Source organism: Amblyomma maculatum, unplaced genomic scaffold, assembly GCF_055883805.1.
Source record: "Amblyomma maculatum isolate TAMU_Amacu unplaced genomic scaffold, ASM5588380v1 scaffold_24, whole genome shotgun sequence".
In the NCBI taxonomy this organism is placed as follows: domain Eukaryota; kingdom Metazoa; phylum Arthropoda; class Arachnida; order Ixodida; family Ixodidae; genus Amblyomma; species Amblyomma maculatum.
In genome coordinates this window covers 698,428-716,719 of record NW_028146749.1, presented here as the reverse complement: position 1 = coordinate 716,719, position 18,292 = coordinate 698,428, and the positions used below count along the sequence as shown (strand labels likewise).

The window sequence follows — 18,292 nt, the reverse complement described above, 5'->3', positions numbered from 1 at the left end:
AAAATTACTTACGGTAAAGAACGCAATACATCGCTGTCGTCCATCGCGCCATCTTTGCGGCGTTGAATAAGTTAACTTGAAAAATTGCCGCGGCATAAATCTGTAAAAAAGACTTTAAAGCATGTTAAAAGGCGATTGTTGCTGAGAGCTGTCCCTGAACGCAACCTAAAGGTAACATACATTCACTGAAGACAGGAAGGTAATTGAATAGTTTAACCGTTGTATACCGTCACATCCTAGCTGCGTTCGCGGCTGGCCTTGCTCCTGGTAGGAACAAGAAATATTGTATTATGTAACCTAAAAGGGAACATACCCTAGGAAATATGATCGTAATTTATTTGAATGTTGTGAATTTAAGGAAATAAAAAATTGTACCATTGCAGCAAACTATTTTACTGCGTATGCATGGTAATTTATGCACTGCAATGTGTACTCAAAAACATATAGCTTTATTGACTTCCTTTTTGTTGTGTTTTATTTTTTAGTGACGCCACCCGGCACTTCTGTTGCTGCAGTTTTCAGGGAATGGAAATATGCTGCCCTATGATACACGCCTCCCATCGATGTTGTTAATTGGATCTCTAATTAGCAGAACGAAAGAGACGCTTTTTCTTGTTAGCAAATATATTTATTGGCGAATTGAATGACCAAGAAATGCATCACTCATCGCATCAAGGTCATTCACAACTTCGCTCATGAAGAAAAATTAACTCAACACTTTGCAAACGCCAGTCCGAGATCCTTCCGCTATCGCGATATAAAGCGAAGCTGCTCCCTACCACTTGCTTTGAACTGACTCCACAACTTCGGCATATAGACAGAACGTACGGCCGTACAAAGCATTACTTAATTTACAGATCTCATGTATTTGCTTCAGGGAGGTACGTACTGCAATAGAGTCAGTTCCCTAAAATATGCTTAAGCCCCGCCGTGGCTATTTATTGGCGTGGGGACCCAGGCCGGGTTGGATCAGTCGTGGCGGCCTGCCGGTGAACAAACACCGGAGATATCCGCGAATAAAAATGACGCTACTTTCCTCCCACATCGTTGCATACACTCAGAGCACCTAAAGAACAAAGAAAAGAACTTGGGGACTGCGCCCCATTAACACGTCATCGGTTGACGTTTGACTTGCCAGCTTCCCTTTGTTGCGTTTACCGTGGGTTTTCTCCCTGCCGCACATTCCTCGGTCCGTTCTCTTCCTTCTCGTGAGCGATGTGTGCAACGACGGAACCAGAACGCATACCACAAAAAGGCTTGTTCACCTTGAGAGGATGCGAAAGACGCGGCGAATAACTGCGGAGCCAGCGGCTGAGGATTGGGCGGCGGTGAATCAGAACCATTTGTGCGAAAGGCATTGACGTCGCTCACACAGCCCCAGGACCTCACGCAATAGCCCGAGCACACAAGTTTAACAGCCACCAGAAGTTTGGCGAAAAGAAGTGGCCGTCATATGCTCGGCTGCGTAGAATGGCAGCCTGTGGTCTCATCATATGGCATCACGATAGTCGAATACCTTTCATGAAGAATGGCTCCAAGAAACCACCTCTACAGGCTCACTCTTCGGCCCACTAATATTAAAATGCGTGCACTGTTTAAGAAGTATACGTATTTGTACATCGCTTGGCCCCGTTTCAAGGAGATATATTTGGGGCGAATACTCAAAGCATTCGCTCTACACATTGAACGCATTTACCAGAAATCACAGAACCCGTTCCCCGGTCCCTTTACTTAACAGCAACAACCCATTTTTTTTTTTTCAGCACCGCTGACAGCCGGAATTCAGTTGTCCAAGTCGGCCCTCTGCTCTGAGCGTCTGGAAAGGTAAGATGCCATATTTATCACTTAAGGATGATACCCATCATTCCTGGCTGTGCAAAGTGGCACGTTACGCCGCAGCACAGGCACGCAGAGCCACCTCTAATGAGGCGCTTGTTGCGCAGTCGCCAGTGGAATGAAGGTTCCTTCCGGTACTCCTGGATTTGTAAGGGACTGGCAATTATGGTCCTCCTGTAAATAGTTTTGAATAAATGTTTTCCACCGTCGCCACCCGAGTGCGCGTTGCTACAGAAGGTGTTTCTAAATCGTGAAAGTGAAGGGCTCGTTTCCGCTGGCGACTGTTTCTAAGCCGTAAATATAGCCACGTAGGTAGGCACTGTCTTCACCATTGTTGCAGCAGCTGTACTTTCACAGCCTATGCACCTTTTCAATAATTGCTGGGCGCCACCATATTGCTCGCTGGACTGCATTTTGCGGGTGGCGAGTGTGTAAGCCTCAGCGGAATCTGTTTATCTGCAGTCCAGAGAGGAGGCTTTTCGACATCATCCTCGCCCGATGAAAAGGCCCTCGCGGCCTCCTAAACTCGCGCGGTAGTAACACTCACCTCATCTTCGATCCATTTGAGCATTAGAAAATGAACAATTGATGTCGTGAAATCGCTCTCGCTGGAACTAAGAGAAATTTCTTGTACGGCCATGCCCGACTACACGAATAGCTTTCGCAGGTAGCCAGTGGTTTCCCCTACATTATACTTCTGTTGCTGCGTCGCAGTTTCCAGCGTTTCTTTAGCTCAGTTTCTTTTTCTACTGTTTTTTTTTTTCTTGCTGTCATCGTCAGCAGTACTTTCGTCGCCGATATCCCGTGTAGAAGTTCTGTTGTAGCCGCTGATACCCCTCCCTTGTCAATGTTCTTTCGGTAAAGGCTGTCAGCGGGACATCGAATTGACGTCACACATATGCTGTATTTAATGTTTGGACGAAATACTACCACGAAATACTACCGTCGTCGCTTATTCTGGTTGAATGATCATTGCGATTCACCTAGCGGGCACATATCTGCGCGATGCAAACAACTGCTGTTGCAGACGGCGCACGCTGCGTTATGCCGGCCTGCTGAAGGCTGCTTTCACTTCTCTGCCGTGATGCGGAGAGGGGCGCAGAACTGCGCAGTCCTCACGGTTGCCTAGACCGGCCTGCACGCTCACGTGGCGCCCTGTGGGCCAGATCAGGACGTCGGAGCGATCGCGCGGCACAGAGCAGATGGGATTAGTGCTCTCAACCCACCGTACTCGCAACCATGGCCGGATTCGAGCAGCGGCGGCGCATGCGAGTTCGGCCGTGGCTCAGGGTACGGCGCGTCAGGCGCGTAATGTCACGTGACAACTAGGACAGCGTAGAACCAACGTCACGGCTTCGTAGATCCGTCCTGCTCCTCATCGGCCTCCCGCGTTTTTCTTTTTCGAAAATTTGCTCCTTCTGACGGCGGGAGGGTGTTGAGTTACGTTTACTAGTTCTCCCTTGTGAGGTATAGTCAGTCTCACGATGCAGCGAGCTCCACGGTGGGAACCTAACAGGGCCGCATTTTATACGATTCCCTTCTACTGCGCGTAACTCTTTCGGGCGGCAGTGCCGAGCACGCAAGAGCCCCAAAAGAACAACGCACACACGATGTGTTATGTTACGAGCACTGGATAGGAGAGAAACACGTGAGATGAGAAAAGAGGGGAGATGACTGTCGCCTGTTTCGGCTGTATCTTCGGCCCGCTCAGGCGGTCACTGGCCTTCTCAGGATTGCAGCGTGCCGTCTGCAGCTTCGCCTCGCTTTACACTTTGGAGGCGCGGATCGTATCTGGAAACCTTCTTGCATATATATTTTCTTCCTGCGCTTGTCTGATGCCCCTTATGTGCAGTGTTCTAGAAGGCACCATATCCCATTTTGTACCCCCCCCCCCCCCCCCCCCTCCTCCTTTTTTTGTTCCGTGCGTGGGACATCCTTGCCTTGGAGTTCGAGAGGAAAAAGGGCCTGCACTGGTCGCGGAAGCTCCGTCTTGTTTGGGAGCGTACAATATCCGCCCCTCCCTGGTCTCCTTGACTCGACCAATCGGCCACATCTGCGGGGTGTTCCCTCCCTAACACATCGCAGTCACGTGGGTTTTGCCCAGTGTGCGGACCTTAGCTACCTTAGCTCTAGCAGGTATTCACGCCTCCATCGCTTCCAGAATGAATCAACTAGCGTGCACGCGGTGCTTCCGTCTCCCTCGCAATATTTCACGAGTTGACTCCGCAGAAGTGGCTGCAGCTGTGGACGGCAAAGCTGTGAGCCGTCGACCGACATGGAAATGAGCTGGTGTTAGGGGCGCTGGCTCCCCAGCATCAGAGTGGACGTACGTGAGGGGACGGGAATTCACAACCGCCTCGACCTCTGTTAGGACTGTGCGCAGGCCATCGAAATCGAGGCAGCTTCTTCCAAGGGCTTTGCGAAGACAGGCTTTCACGATACGCACCATTATTTCCCATTTCTCTCTCTCTACAATGAATTTTCATGATATTCCAGTTTCTCCGATGTAGGTGAGCAATTCTGCTCCCCGCGCTGCTTGAACCTTCTTTGGGAGGTCCTTTGTTGCTCTCTTGAAAGTAGAGCATTATCTGAATACATGACTTCGATCATTCCTCGGCGGGAGACAAATCTTCTGAATGCCATGAGAAATGAGTTTGAAGTGAGGTCGCCGACAAGTTCCAGATGGACTGTTCTGGTTACTGAGTACGTAAAAAGGGCTACATATATCCCCTCCGTTTCGTTGTTGTGTCAGTGCAAAATAAAGGGCCCACAAAATGAACACCGGTGATCTTAAATGGGTTAGCCTTGTGACACGGTCTGATGGAAGGGGGGCCACGGGCTCTGCAGCAGGTCGGCATCGTTGTCTCTGGCACTGAAGGCAGCGCTGGATTCTGGATTTCACAATTTGTCTCGCTTTAAGTATCCAGTGGCGCTCACGAAGGTGGCATAGCATGCCACGCAATCCGGCATGCAGCAAGCGTTCGTGCTCTCGTGCCATTAGCAACAGTGCGAACTGGTGCGCTGAGCAGATGTATAGCGGGTGTTTTATTTCATACACAGTGTTGTGCGGTTCAGGGAAGTGAATATGACACTCCCCGAGCAGCCACAATGGATTCATGTGCTTGACAGTTTGGTAAAACTGAAAACGTTTTAACCTGCCGTGTCACGAGAAAGTGTGCTGGCACGTTTTATTGTTCATCGTCTTGTTTTGAATGTCCAACTCGGTAATAAAGAAAAAAAAAAGTGTTTTGTTTCCTCTTCTTCAGCGCTATGTCCATTTGCCGCCAACCCTAAGTATGCCGTCAGCGTCGAGGAAAGGGCTGAGAGCTAGGATGGGTGATTTCTTGTCCAGGGGAGCTGTCGTTTGAAGGGGGCTTAATTCTTCCGGGAAGCTTGTCATTTGTGGCATTCGAAGCCAATACTTCTCGGCCTGTGCCAACTCTGTTGCAGTTAACTCTCCCCATTATTTCTGGGAAGGATTTCGAGTTATTCAACAAGCGCTGAACCCACGCGGTAAATACTGTCAATATCCAACAGTGCTTCCAGTGCACTGCATTGAGCATTTGCACGACCTCTTCTGCGCAAAAGCTGCTATCGATGTTCGGGAGAACCGCGGGGTGCTCAGTGGTCATCTTCAGCCATGCAGGCTCATTCCACCACGCTTCATCTTCAATCAAAGTGGAAGGCATAATACCCCTTGCTGATAGATCTGCGGGGTTTGCCTTTCCTGGGCAATGATTCCAAACTGCCAGACCAGTCAGAGACTCTCCTGCACTCTGTCGGCAAGGAAAGGTTTCCTCTTGAAAGCAGTGCTTTTTATTCATCTCTGGGCAACGGTCGAGACACTACATCAGTGGATCGAAACAGCTCTCACGTTCAGCTGCTGAAGAAGCGTGTTGGCCAACCGAGCTCCTATCAGGGCCCTCATGAGTTCCAGCCACTTCAATAACAAGCACCCTTGACATCAATGAAGTTCCCATCTTTATTGTTTGTCCGGACGGTAACCGAGGCCTCACGACCATTTTCTTTTTTCTATGAGATTTTTATATGTAGTGGGCAAAAGTCTCGACATACAGGAATAAAACTTAGTTTTCCAAGATACGGCGAAGTTTTCGCGGGAAAATATTAGTGTATCACTAGATAAGGAAAACGCCGTTTTTGGCATTTCAATAAAGTTTCAAGTTTGGAGACTTGCTGCTTGCGGAAGAAATATTGCAATTCATTATGTTTTGTTCACTAAATCTATGTAAATTTTACTTTTACAACAACTACTAGAAACCCGTTTAACTGTTGCAGTTGATTTCGTAAAAATTGCAAACTATGCTTCAGGAGCGACACGCTCCAACAATGTCTGCTTTCAGCCTTATGTATTAGCATGACACCTTGAGTTCTTTGCTTTAAATCTTTCTCTCTATAATGCAGGTTATGTACTTAATTTCAGACAATATTTAAAGCTCTAGACCACTGGGTGTTTTCTCCACAACGCATCAAAATCGTCCGAAATCCGAAAGCAGCAGCAAAGGGGCAACTTTGATTCCAATTAAAGAAAATATAACATCATCTTCGATTTTTATTAAAATCCCTCTAAAGAATCCTCAGTACCTCAGAAATATTAAGGACTCTAAAGGGTTGCATTATTATGTTTAAAATTATGAAACTGAGCGGTTATTCTGCAAATTGCCAATTTTCAGCCTTGCATTCTGGCACGACTCAATATAGTGTTGTACCTGAAACCTTTTCTCTTTATTATCCAGGCCTTGCTCTCTATTTCTGACAAATAGTTGTAGCTCTAGTCTGCTCTTTCCTCGTATTATTTTTAAATCTGCCAAAATTAAAAAATATAAAAAAATGGACAAATTTCAATCGAAGTTATAAATCTACCCCAATTTCGATTTTTATCGAATTCTCCTAAAAACTATTCTAAGTAATTTGTAAATATCAGGCACTAAAAAGTATAGCATTATGCAAATAAAAAATATAAAAATAAATACGAACGCGTTTTTATTCTCTATATGTGCTTAGGGGTTCCCCTTAAGATATAGACGTCAAAATTTGGACTTAGTATTTGCTGTATTTAGTTACATTCTATCTGATGCAATATGCAAAGCATTCTCAATGCTTATAAAGCTTTTTTTATGCTTGTTGGCGGGGTTAAAAATAGCTTAAAATGGCATATATTCGCTACAGTTGAATCCCGCTATAACGAAATTCACGGTGCACGAAAAAAAATTCGTTCTCGCGGAACTTCGTTATCGCAAAAATTTGACGTGAAACACAGAAAGAATTGCCCAAGCAGCAGCAACGGCGTTTAATGCCAAAAATCTGTAAGCTTGGTTTGCTTACGCTTCACGGCGAGCAACGCCGTCACGCGATTTTCGCACTCGGTCAGCAAACCCATTGCAACATCGTCGTCTCGGACAGCAACGAAATTCCTGATGACATCAAAAGCGTCCATCACCTGTACGGCGGTTGCCGCAGCCGGCGCTTCCTGTACGTCGTCGTCTTCTTCATCGGAAGAGTCCTTATCATTCCGGGCAGCTTTTATGATCTGCTCATCACTCACATCTTCGTGAACAACAACACAAGCGTCAGCGCCGATGTATTCGTCGAGCTCGAGATTAGGCGGCACGGTTCCTATTTCTCCCAGCGTTTTCCAGGCGGCCGCGATCCCCGGAGCCGGTGACGCCTCTTCGTCGTCGTCTGTAACGCCTGGTGTTAGGCCAGCAGAGTGTACGGGTCGACCTTCGGCAAATCCGGCGTGCCTGAAACAGTTCACAATTACTGAGCGCCCCAGTGTGCTCCAGGCAGCAGACATAATCTGCAGTGCCACGTACAAGTCCACCTTCGTGTCTCGGCCGGTTTCAGTGTTAAAAAGCAGCCGCTGAATTAACCTCCCGCGGTAAGCGCGCTTCAGGCTAAGAATCACGCCCTGATCGAGAGGCTGTAAGACAGACGTGCAATTGGGAGGGAAAAACCTCAGCTCCGTGTTAGTGAGCTTGACTTCGTCGGAGTGATGCGCTGAACAATTGTCCAAAAGCAAGCAAACTTTACGGCCCTGCCGCTTCATGTCGCGGTCGAATGCCATCATCCACTCGGTGAAAATAGCGCGGGTCATCCATGACTTGTTGTTCGCCTTGTACTGCACAGGTAGGCTACGAGTTCCCTTAAAACAGCGCGGCTTGGCACTTTTGCCTATGACTAACGGCGGACGCTTGTCCGAGCCATCCATGTTTGTGCAAAGCAGCACTGTGATGCGTTTTTTGCTGTGTTTGCCGCCGTGACAGCGCTGCCCCTTGAAGTCGAGCGTCCTAGCCGGCAACATCTCGTAGAATAGCCCGGTCTCGTCGGCGTTGTAAATGTCTGCAGGCGCGAAGTTGCTTAAAATTCCGGCCATGTTACTCGCCTTCCAAGCAGCTGCTCCGTCCACGTCTGCTGACATTGACTCGCCGCACAACACTTTTCCAACGATGTTATGGCGGGCCTTGAAACGGTTTAGCCAGCCAATGCTGGCTTTAAAATCATCAATGCCAAGTAGGCATGCATAGTTCAAGGCTTTCTGCTGGACGATGCTTCCGGACAGGGGGACGTTGCTGGCTCGTGCTTCCACAAACCACGCATGCACTGCTTTGTCCAACTCTTCATGGAGGGGCCGCGTCACCTTTTTGTGCTTCGAGGATGTGCCTGAAGCAAGTGCCATTCTCACGCTGTCCTTATTGCCTAGAATCGTTGACAGCGAACTTGCAGGAATTCCGAAGTCTTCAGCAATTGCCGCTTTCTTCCTTCCGCTTTCTGCTTGGGCGATTATTTGAGCTTTTTGCTCAAGGGAAAGAGTTTTGCGTTTTTTCACTTGCGTTGCCATCGTGTCCTGCGGATGAAAACTCGTCGTTGTCGAAGAGAAAGGCAGCGAGTGAACAACGCGACCACGACACAAAGCCAAAATGGCGGAACTGCAATCACGTGATTTCATGCTTAATGTGGCTTTGGATTTGACTTGGACTTCTCGCCAATAAAACTAGTTTCGGTTTCGATTTTGAACGCGAAAATTTCGTTGAAGCGGAAACGCTCTGCAAAAATGGTTCGTTGTGCAGAGAAATTTAGGCCATTAATTCTTATAGGATACTCGCGGGGAATAAAAAATTATTCGTTGTCGCGGAAATTTCGTTGTGGCGGTATTCGTTGTGGCGGGATTCAACTGTATTTCTGTCAGTTTTATGAGAAAAGGCAAGTAACGGTCGAAATTTTTTTCTAACCTCTTTTTTTTTTATTTTTTATTGCGAAGTGCAGTGGTATTTTATCCAGTTTTTAATTATATATTTGCAAAGAAGAAGATCGGCAGTGGCTCGAGAGGAGCCCTTGCCTAGGGCAGCCATTAAATCATTCACCCTGTCGCCATGTTGTGCCGTCTTCTTGCCTTTCGCCACTAACAATGTTATTTCATTTCTCAGTTATGACAAAAATTAACAATGCTCTATTTTTGAAGACCATTTTTCTAATGTGCAGTTTAGCACAGTCGTAATCAAAGCGCTTTGCAGCATTGTATAGTTTTGGTGGCATTTCATATTTCTTTGTGGCAGCAGCATGAATGAGCCGAGATGACGAGTATTCTTGTCGACTGAGCTGTCTAGCCCAGGGAAAACGTGAGCCAATACGGAGCGAAGCCGCAGTCCACCTAAACTGCTGGTTACGCTTTTCAGGTTAGGTGGACGGTGGCGATTAGCTGTTCAGCCACGAGATTCTGAATTCCCCTACTTCCATTTGGCCGCTAATTTAATGAATGGCTTCTTAAAAGTTTATCCTGTACTCCCTTCAAGTCCAAGGTAATTCATGGCCCATCCTATAGACGCCACTCTGATGTCTTTTCGAGAACTTCCACATCCTGCACAATGTTAGGGTATAATTATTCATTTGAAAACCACTACGGGAGCTCAAAGAAGACGACACAAGAAAGAAAAGGACACCACATGCGTGCTCTACCAACCGTTTATTGAAAGAAAAAGGGACAAATTTAAACCCTCGACCACGCATGTGTGCAAAGATTAATCGCTCTCAACCCTGCCGGTATCAGGAATCAGCAAATGACAAGACTAGACACATATGACTCAACACTTGAAACAAAGGCAACGAAATATAAACCACACAAAATTTAGCGATAAAAATCAGTCAGTCGTAGCAAAAGCAGTGTCAGGTATTCAAAGCAAAAGCAGTCAAAACCTAATACGTAAAAACATGACAAAAACAAAGTAAACACACACACACACACACACACACACACACACACACACACACACACACACACACACACACACACACACACACACACACACACACACACACACACACACACACACACACACACACACACACACACACACACACACACACACACACACACACACACACACACACACACACACACACACACACACACACACACACACACACACACACACACACACACACACACACACACACACACACACACACACACACACACACACACACACACACACACACACACACACACACACACACACACACACACACACACACACACACACACACACACACACACACACACACACACACACACACACACACACACACACACACACACACACACACACACACACACACACACACACACACACACACACACACACACACACACACACACACACACACACACACACACACACACACACACACACACACACACACACACACACACACAGTGCCACTAAAGACATGTCGTCAGACACAAATCATGCATGGCGAAGCAGATCTTCATAGAAATATTTCCAGGAAGGAAATGCTCCCCTTGCTTTTAATCAAAAAGGCTTCAAGAATTTATCTCTCCACCTGATCGCGACTTCTGCCTATAATCCTGATACTGCTAAGCAGTGGCTAACACCCGCAATCTGTGCAGTGGAGATGCAAATTCGATCGTTCTCCTTTCTCTAGCGATTTCTCATGCTCCCGCGCTCTGTCACTGATGCAACGGCTCATCTGGCCTATGTAGGCCCTTCCACATGTCAGTGGGATTTCATACGCCACGTCGGCGGCGCAGGAAACAAAAGGCTTACCATGCCTCTCATCGCACACGAGTTTCTTCTTTCGCCCAATCTTTGAGCACAACCCTGGCAGTTTTTTGGGTGCGTAGAACATGACGGAAACCTCGTAGGGGCTTGCTGTTGTGGGCGCCACGGACGACAGCGCCCCAAGCGGCAAGCTAACCAGGCGCACCGCCGGGAGACCCCGGCATGGGCGACCGCGCCAAGCAGAGCGAAAACGGGCGCCCATTATCTGATGTATAAATAAACAGTTTTGCTTGTTATACCGGCTACGTCTACCACAGCCACCTTCTTCAGGTTGTGCACCACGCGGTGTATACAGAGGACCATCTCGCCATTAGGCTTCTTCCTGCCTTTCATTTTTTGAAGAAGGGTCTCAGCCACACCACAAATGACAGAACATATAGGAGCCAGCCATTTGAAGCCTTTCAATACGATTTTTGAAGCTAGCCTCGACCCTGTCATTTTCTGGAAGTTAATATGTGAACCAATTCCCTTGTTGTTTGAAGACGAATGTTATGTTTCCCACAGAACTGTGGTACGCCATTCTAGCGTTAGTCTTTATTATAACAAGAAAGTCGTCCAAATATCTAAAAATTTTCAGCAGTAGGCCATTGTAAAGCGAAGAGGTTAAATCGTGGTCAGCAGACGATAAAAGTATGCGACACAGCACTGCGGCAACACAAGAACCAATACAAATCCCTTTCCTTTGCGCAAACATTCTAGTTTGAAACGTAGCTATTGTAGCCCTGAGGTAAAAGTCAAGCAAAGACAAAAAATTATCAACACTTAGACAGTTCTGTAAAGCAATAGCCTCATTAAATTTAATGCAGTTCCGTACCGACAGGTCGCCATGCGGTATACTGAAGAGAACAAATCTTCAACGTCCATGGAAAAGAAGCCTGGACTTTTAGCAACGCTACAACGCTGTTGGTGTTCTGCAACGTCCACTTCCTGTTGTCCTGTTTGCAAAACAAAGAATTTATGATCCCTATATTATTCGTCTCTGCAAACTCTACTGATATTCCCATCGGCTGTCCTTAGAGCATATACATGCTATAGTCACCCACTGCATGGTCTACAGCTGACTTGTTGCCTACATTGGAATTTCCATTAATGCAGTTAACTAAGTGGCGATTCTGTGTCTTCACTGATACTTTCAACTAAGAGCTAATGTCGGTTTAGTTTGTGCCGCTTATAATGCTTAACTGCGATATCTGTCACCCTTTCCATTAACGCTATTGAATTCCTCTATTTTGCCAGCTATATAATACTTGATAAGTAATCCCACGACTAGTTCTGCTCTGTCTGCTAAGCTGCAGGATAGTTCATCACGTGCCCACCCTGTAGCACAGTAAGCACTTCACTTGTCCTAACCTCATTAAGCCACATGCTGATTCCACATGTGATTTAATACCCTTTTTATAGTTCCCAGAGTTGCTCCTTTAAGGCTTGCCTCACTAGCTAGATAAGGTTCAAGTGCTTAATGTTACCGTGTTTATTTCCCAATGGTTGTCTGACCGGAGCCCGAGAATTACAGGTAGTACGTCTGACCGCCGCTTTGGTCAGCTGCTCCGAAGCTCCTGGGTACTGGGGACCGGCGGTTAATTGTTATATTAGTAAGGAGATCGTAGCGAGGTATTACACCGGACCTCGTCAGAACCTACAGCCTCGTAGGGCTGTAGGTTCTGGTTTTTGTGCAGTGGTCACTCGGACCAGGCCGCATCCCAAACCTAGCTAGCTGTAAAACTCCATGCGTCGTCACGCTTTTTTTTTTTTTTTTTTGTTTCCTGTGGAGAATTGCGAGGCCCCGGAATTCGAACTGCGGTCCCCTTACACGCAAGGCTACCAAATGTCATCGCTGTATGTCTTCGTATGTGCGCTCGCCCGAGATTCTACGAGAGATGGCCCAGCCGACATCCCTTCAACATCTTCCTAGAGTTACGCATCGCTTATTGCAATGAGAAAGCATCACGTGACTCATTCAGAGGTTATGTGGTGGTGGCTTGATGACCTTGTCGACAAATCAGGATTTTGCAGTGGTAAGACGCCCGACTACTGTGCCGGAGTTCCCGGGTTCGAACCCGACCGCGGCGGCTGCGTTTCGATGGAGGCGAAACGAAGAGGCGTCGTGTGCTGTGCGATGTCAGCGCACGTTAAAGATCCCCAGGTGGTCGAAATTACTCCGTAGCCCTCCACTACGGCTCCTCTTTCTCTCTTTCCACTTTCATTCCCACCCTCCTCCCTTCCCTTACGGCGCGGTTCGGGTGTCCACAGAGCAAGTGTGACAGTTACTGCGCCTTTCCCTTCCTGTGAACCAATTTTATTTATTCCGCACTAATATTTTCGACCGGCGGTGCTGACTCCGCATTCTTAACGTCGGATGACGTCACCAAGTGGCCGTATGACGCACAGACCCATCCGCCAGCGAGGCCACTGCTACTGCAGACACTCTTCAAGGTGTTTCGGTGAACATTTTCAAAAATTCCTGAAATTATTGGGAATTGACAACAGGAAAAAAGAAAAGAACATTTGCAAGAGCAAACTATCTGCACCGGCGGACAAAATATGGTGCAAATCTCGTCTAATTATTGATGTGATTAATTAAATACAATCATTTACTCTTTAATTATCATTGTTAGGAGCTTATTCTCAATAGAGAGTTCGATACCGTAATCGAGACGATACTATATCAATTTTTGAATGAAGAAAAGTCCTTTTCTAGCGCCCTGCCGTGCGAGGAATTCCGGCGCCTTTTTCCGCGCGCGCTGTATGACGCAAGCGCAACGCCCTTTGGTGACCTGTAGTAATGAATGCAGTGCACAATTCGAAACGCGTATGGTTATTTTCCTGTCTAGGGAGGTTGTGTATTCATGCAGCGTTTGTTCAGCTAGTGCAGGTGCAGCGACACTAGTGTGCGACGGCAATTGAAAAAAAAAAAAAAAAGCGTATACGCAAGTGTACTTATAGCAGACGCCAACGCGCAGGGTGCGGATGTATCGATTCGCTTGCCATGCATAATAAACACGATCGCTATCGGCCATATCGAAGCCACCGCAGACACTCGGAAAGCGACGACGACGTTGCGTGCGACAAGTTCGAAGTTTCCAGGAGTGGTGCTGAAAAGACGCACGTGCCTCATTGCGCGCTGCATAATGCATAATCCGTTGGCGATAAGCTTGATGTCGCAGAGTCGCACGTCAGCATGACTCGGGTCACCAAATTTCGATATCCTTCACTAAAACTATGGACGCTCAAAGAAAATAAAAGGAGCTTTTCAGCTCTTATTTCGAATTTTATACACGAAAACGGCCTAATTAAAGACGTCGCTATAGTTGCAAATGCTAATATGGAAGTGCGCAAGGAACTGATGCAGAAAAGCCGCCTGTTAGAGGTGGGACTCGTCGACCGCTCCACCTAGGAAGAAATGCCGCTGAGCGAAGGAGTTAGGAGTAGAACGTTTATTTACATTTTTAGGAGTAGAGAAGAACTAACGATGCCCGAACACACACACACAGTTTTATAGCGTTCGTGTTCCCCAGGTTCCCTAAGTGAAGGGCGGGTTCGTCGTGAATGGCGTGTTCTTGTCACTCCAATGTCACTCACACTCTTGCAGACGCGCTCCCTCGAAAGAGTTTAGACTCCTGACGAGGAGGAAGCCGTTGTGGCTTTAAGTTGTGGCGGTGTAGATGGTGGCACAAGAGGAGCTCGGTGTCTGCCGGCGGCTCGTGGTCTGGGACACACCTGCGTCGAAAGGGCCGCTGCGCGCCGTGGGCAAGAGGAATTGGAGAAGCGTAGCCCGAGACGGTCCCGTCTGTCACTCCGTTCTACTTTTCAGAAGAGATGTCCGCGCGGCAGCCTTGAAGGTACTTTACCCATGCGGTGACAGCGGGAGCCACTTGAACCTTTTTGTTCCCGATGTCCCGTAGTTGACCGCTGCCCCTATGACCGGCCGAACAACCTCGCGTTCCTTTCCGGCTTTCTTTTGTGATGGTCATTCCAAGCCGCGTCTCACCGTCCCTAACCGTTCCACCTCTTTCGGGAAAGCGGCGGCGCCCGTATCCTACTCGTTGTCGCTTTGCCAGCTTTCCACGCACTGCTTAAGGATTCCAGAACACATGCAAGGACTCTATAACCAAAGTTTTTTTATAAGGCGGGAAACGCATGACGTATAGGACGTTTTTTTTTTTTTAGCGCCTCGTAGGCTAGCGCGGTTACGGTGATCAGCCTCCACTCTGTTGGTGGGACACCAATATAAGTATACCCGCGGCAATAATTTGAATCTCATCAATTAATAATTGCAAGCCAGCTTTCTGCCTTGACTGCATTAATTTCAAGCTGTGCTGAAGGCTGTGTTCTTCTAGCTTTTCGGCAACTGTACGTCTTTAGTTGATTTGTGAAAAAAAGTACGAAAAACATATGCTGCCCCCTGATGACATCGTTCAATATTAGTCCCTCCCGGCGCCTATGGCACAGAGTCACAGATAACGTATGAGATGCACATGCGATGGGCGTGTATTTCGGCCTGGTGTGCAGGTCTCGTGTATGGTGTTTGCGCTGTTTGTCTCAACGTCGTCCAGTTGTTGGCAGGTGGAATGCGATAAGCGATCGAAAAGGACGAGCGGCACGCCTTTCTTCCGCTTTGAACACGTCACAAAATGGGTTTTGGAGGCAAGCAAAGAACGAAGAGAGAGACGTCATGCGTGAGCAGGAAGTGATCGTTCTTGTTTGTAGGGAGAGTTTTGTGTGCATACTTCTGCATTCGCGCATTTTTCGGTGAACAAACAAGCACTTCGTTTGTTTATTGTCCTTCCGAACGATTCGCACTGAAAGGACAACCGAATTTGCGTTCAAACACCCGGATGGCATGCGATCACTGGCAGTCCTGCAAGAACTACAATCAAAACTCGATTTAACTAAAGTCCCCATTTAACCAATATATCATAATTCCCCCTCAAGCGCCCATATAATGCAATGCTTTGACCAACTCGAAATAACGAAATCAATTCCGTGATCTGTCTCGATTTAACGCACTTTTTTTGTTTTTGACAAATGAAGGTGGAAAGGGGCTATTTTTGGTGTATTTTGTAAAGAGCACCCCGAAATTTATTGATTGCGAGCTCACGGTAACAGCGCGGGGAACCTTGGTCCCGCTTTTTTTTTTTTTCCTATCAAACTGCGCTGCGCAAAACGAAAGTTGTAGTGTTCAATAGAATTCACCAGATGATGTCAGCGGCAAAAATTAAAAAAAAAAAAGAAAAGCCTCATGCCGCATTCCAAAAAAAAAAAAAGGGGGGGGGGGGGGGGCGGGGGTATATCACTTGGGTGCTTTTTTGTGGCGTGCTTGTGCGGATATTTTCCCGTACCTTTGAGTGCATGCTTCTCACAAGCTCTGCCTGTTAGGCCTAGGCTGCTACGTAGCTCTTCAGGTCTACGAGAAATCGGTGCGGCTATTGCTCACAAAGCGCTCGCAGGAAAAGATCACCGACTTCTTTGGTGGAAAAATATTATGGCACTTTGAACCACTACACTGCACACTGCGATGAGGCGAGAGCCATTATAGCGCGGTGGATCGCAGCCCTCCACTACGGTACCTCTATCTCCATCTCTTCTTTCCACTCCCACCTTCCTCCCTTCCTTTACGGCGTGGTACCTGCGTCCACGGACAATTGCGACAGATACTGCGCCTTTTCTATCCTGTAAATCAATATCAAACGCCGCTGATGCCTGCTGTACTAACGCCACCTAGACACGTGACAATATTTGTGTCTGATCGTCTACGTCCACAATGCCAGCAATCGGAGCAGGTGCAAATAACAACGCATGTTATAGAGATTGTATTATATCTGCTCTAACAAAACCAGCAGCCATTCGCTTCCTTCCAGATTTCACAGGTGAAGTGCAGAAATAATTAACTGAAAACTTTTAAATCTACGGAATGAAGAGCCCTGCACAAGAAATATGTAGACACCAGGGTGTTTAGTGCTCCAGCACTATTATCCGCATTCTCGCAAAAACCCGATGTCTGAAGCCGATTTGACCTTCGATAGAACCAAACCAATGATCGAACGCCTGTGAGCTTTGCTGCGTTCAACGGAACGCTGGTTGTGTTCCACAAGGCGTGCGCGATGTAGTACCGTGTGCAACGCTCAGGCTTTCGCATTTGTCTACTACAGATTCTGCAGTGCTTTCGGAAGAACATTTAGTGCTGCAGCACACATGCAGTCTGTGGTCTGCAAGCATTTGGCCAACACAGCAAAATAACGTTTAATAATTGAGGCATCGCAAACACAATCCTGTCAAAACGCCCTGCTGCTGTGACTGATTTAAACCGTCTGTAATTTTTCCCCCACAAGGAAATCTTGAGGGACGTGGAGATTTGAGGATTGACGGAAGGGGGCAGCGGCAGCGTATAAACTGAATAATGAAGACACAGGAGACGTCCAGATAGGGGAAAAAACTTTTTTTTTCTTTCTCAGACCGATCTCCAGTGCATGACGCTACATATAGTTTGTTGGCTTTGTCTACGCGTAAATGTCTAGCGGAGCTCCAATGCTTGTACGAGGTTTACGTTGGCTTACGCTCAGCAGGGGCTGTTTAATAACAGTTAGGAGGGCCCCTATAGCTCTCTGCCCTCCCCCCCAACACATACCCATCCGCCCCATGTTGTTATCTTTGAGACTTGACGTGTTTTAGAATTTCCTGCAGAGAATACAAACCATATTTACTCGAAGAATCTGCGGATTGTTTACGAACATCGCCTGAGCACAAACTTTACCGCCGAGTTCACGAACAGCTCTTCTAGGATATCACAGGACACCCAATATCCTCCCTCAAAAATCAGAATACGAAGCATGAAAAATAAATTCCTCGAGGAGATATTTTCTTGGATAAGTCGATACCACAGGACGATTGGCTGCGTGTGAGCACAGACGAAGTAGCGATGGGTCTTGCTCTTAAGCTATTGACAATTTCTTACCGTAAATACGCTGCCAGTCATGGAATATATGTTTTCGAATTAATCCAGCAAGACAAACTGAGGCTCGCCTAAGATTATGTCTATATGCTAACTGAAAGCACAGGGAATAATATTCATCACTCTAAACGCTGCCATAATGCGCGGCGCTAAATCTTCTCGAAATGGGTGCGCCTGTAAAAAATAACATCGCTACTGAACACCGCGCTACTCTCGTACCGTGCTGCTGAACTGGCACGAAATAAAGCTTTAACACTCTCAAATTATCAGTAATGAAGATTTACATTTTATTCAGAGTAAGCACATTTAAAAGACAATATACTTAAATTTTGCTCATAATTTCCCCATTTCGAAAATACAAGGAAACACTTAGCATGTATCAGACACTTTTTATGCTTTCAGTTTACAG

General features: G+C 47.0%; 1 protein-coding gene across 6 annotated transcripts in view; it reads left to right on the top strand.

Annotated features, from left to right (window-relative positions):
- Positions 1-18,292, top strand: part of LOC146170950 (uncharacterized) — a 720,860-nt gene that overhangs the window by 286,473 nt on the left and 416,095 nt on the right. For 4 of the 6 annotated variants that reach the window (XM_084586587.1, XM_084586588.1, XM_084586585.1 and 1 more), the window contains one exon: positions 1,764-1,824. The exons of the other annotated variants lie outside the window; for them this stretch is intronic. In XM_084586587.1, the coding sequence (XP_084442713.1) occupies positions 1,764-1,812 (49 nt within the window). In that variant the 3' untranslated portion in view covers positions 1,813-1,824. The remainder of the gene's footprint in view (positions 1-1,763; positions 1,825-18,292) is intronic. 6 annotated transcript variants of the gene reach the window in all.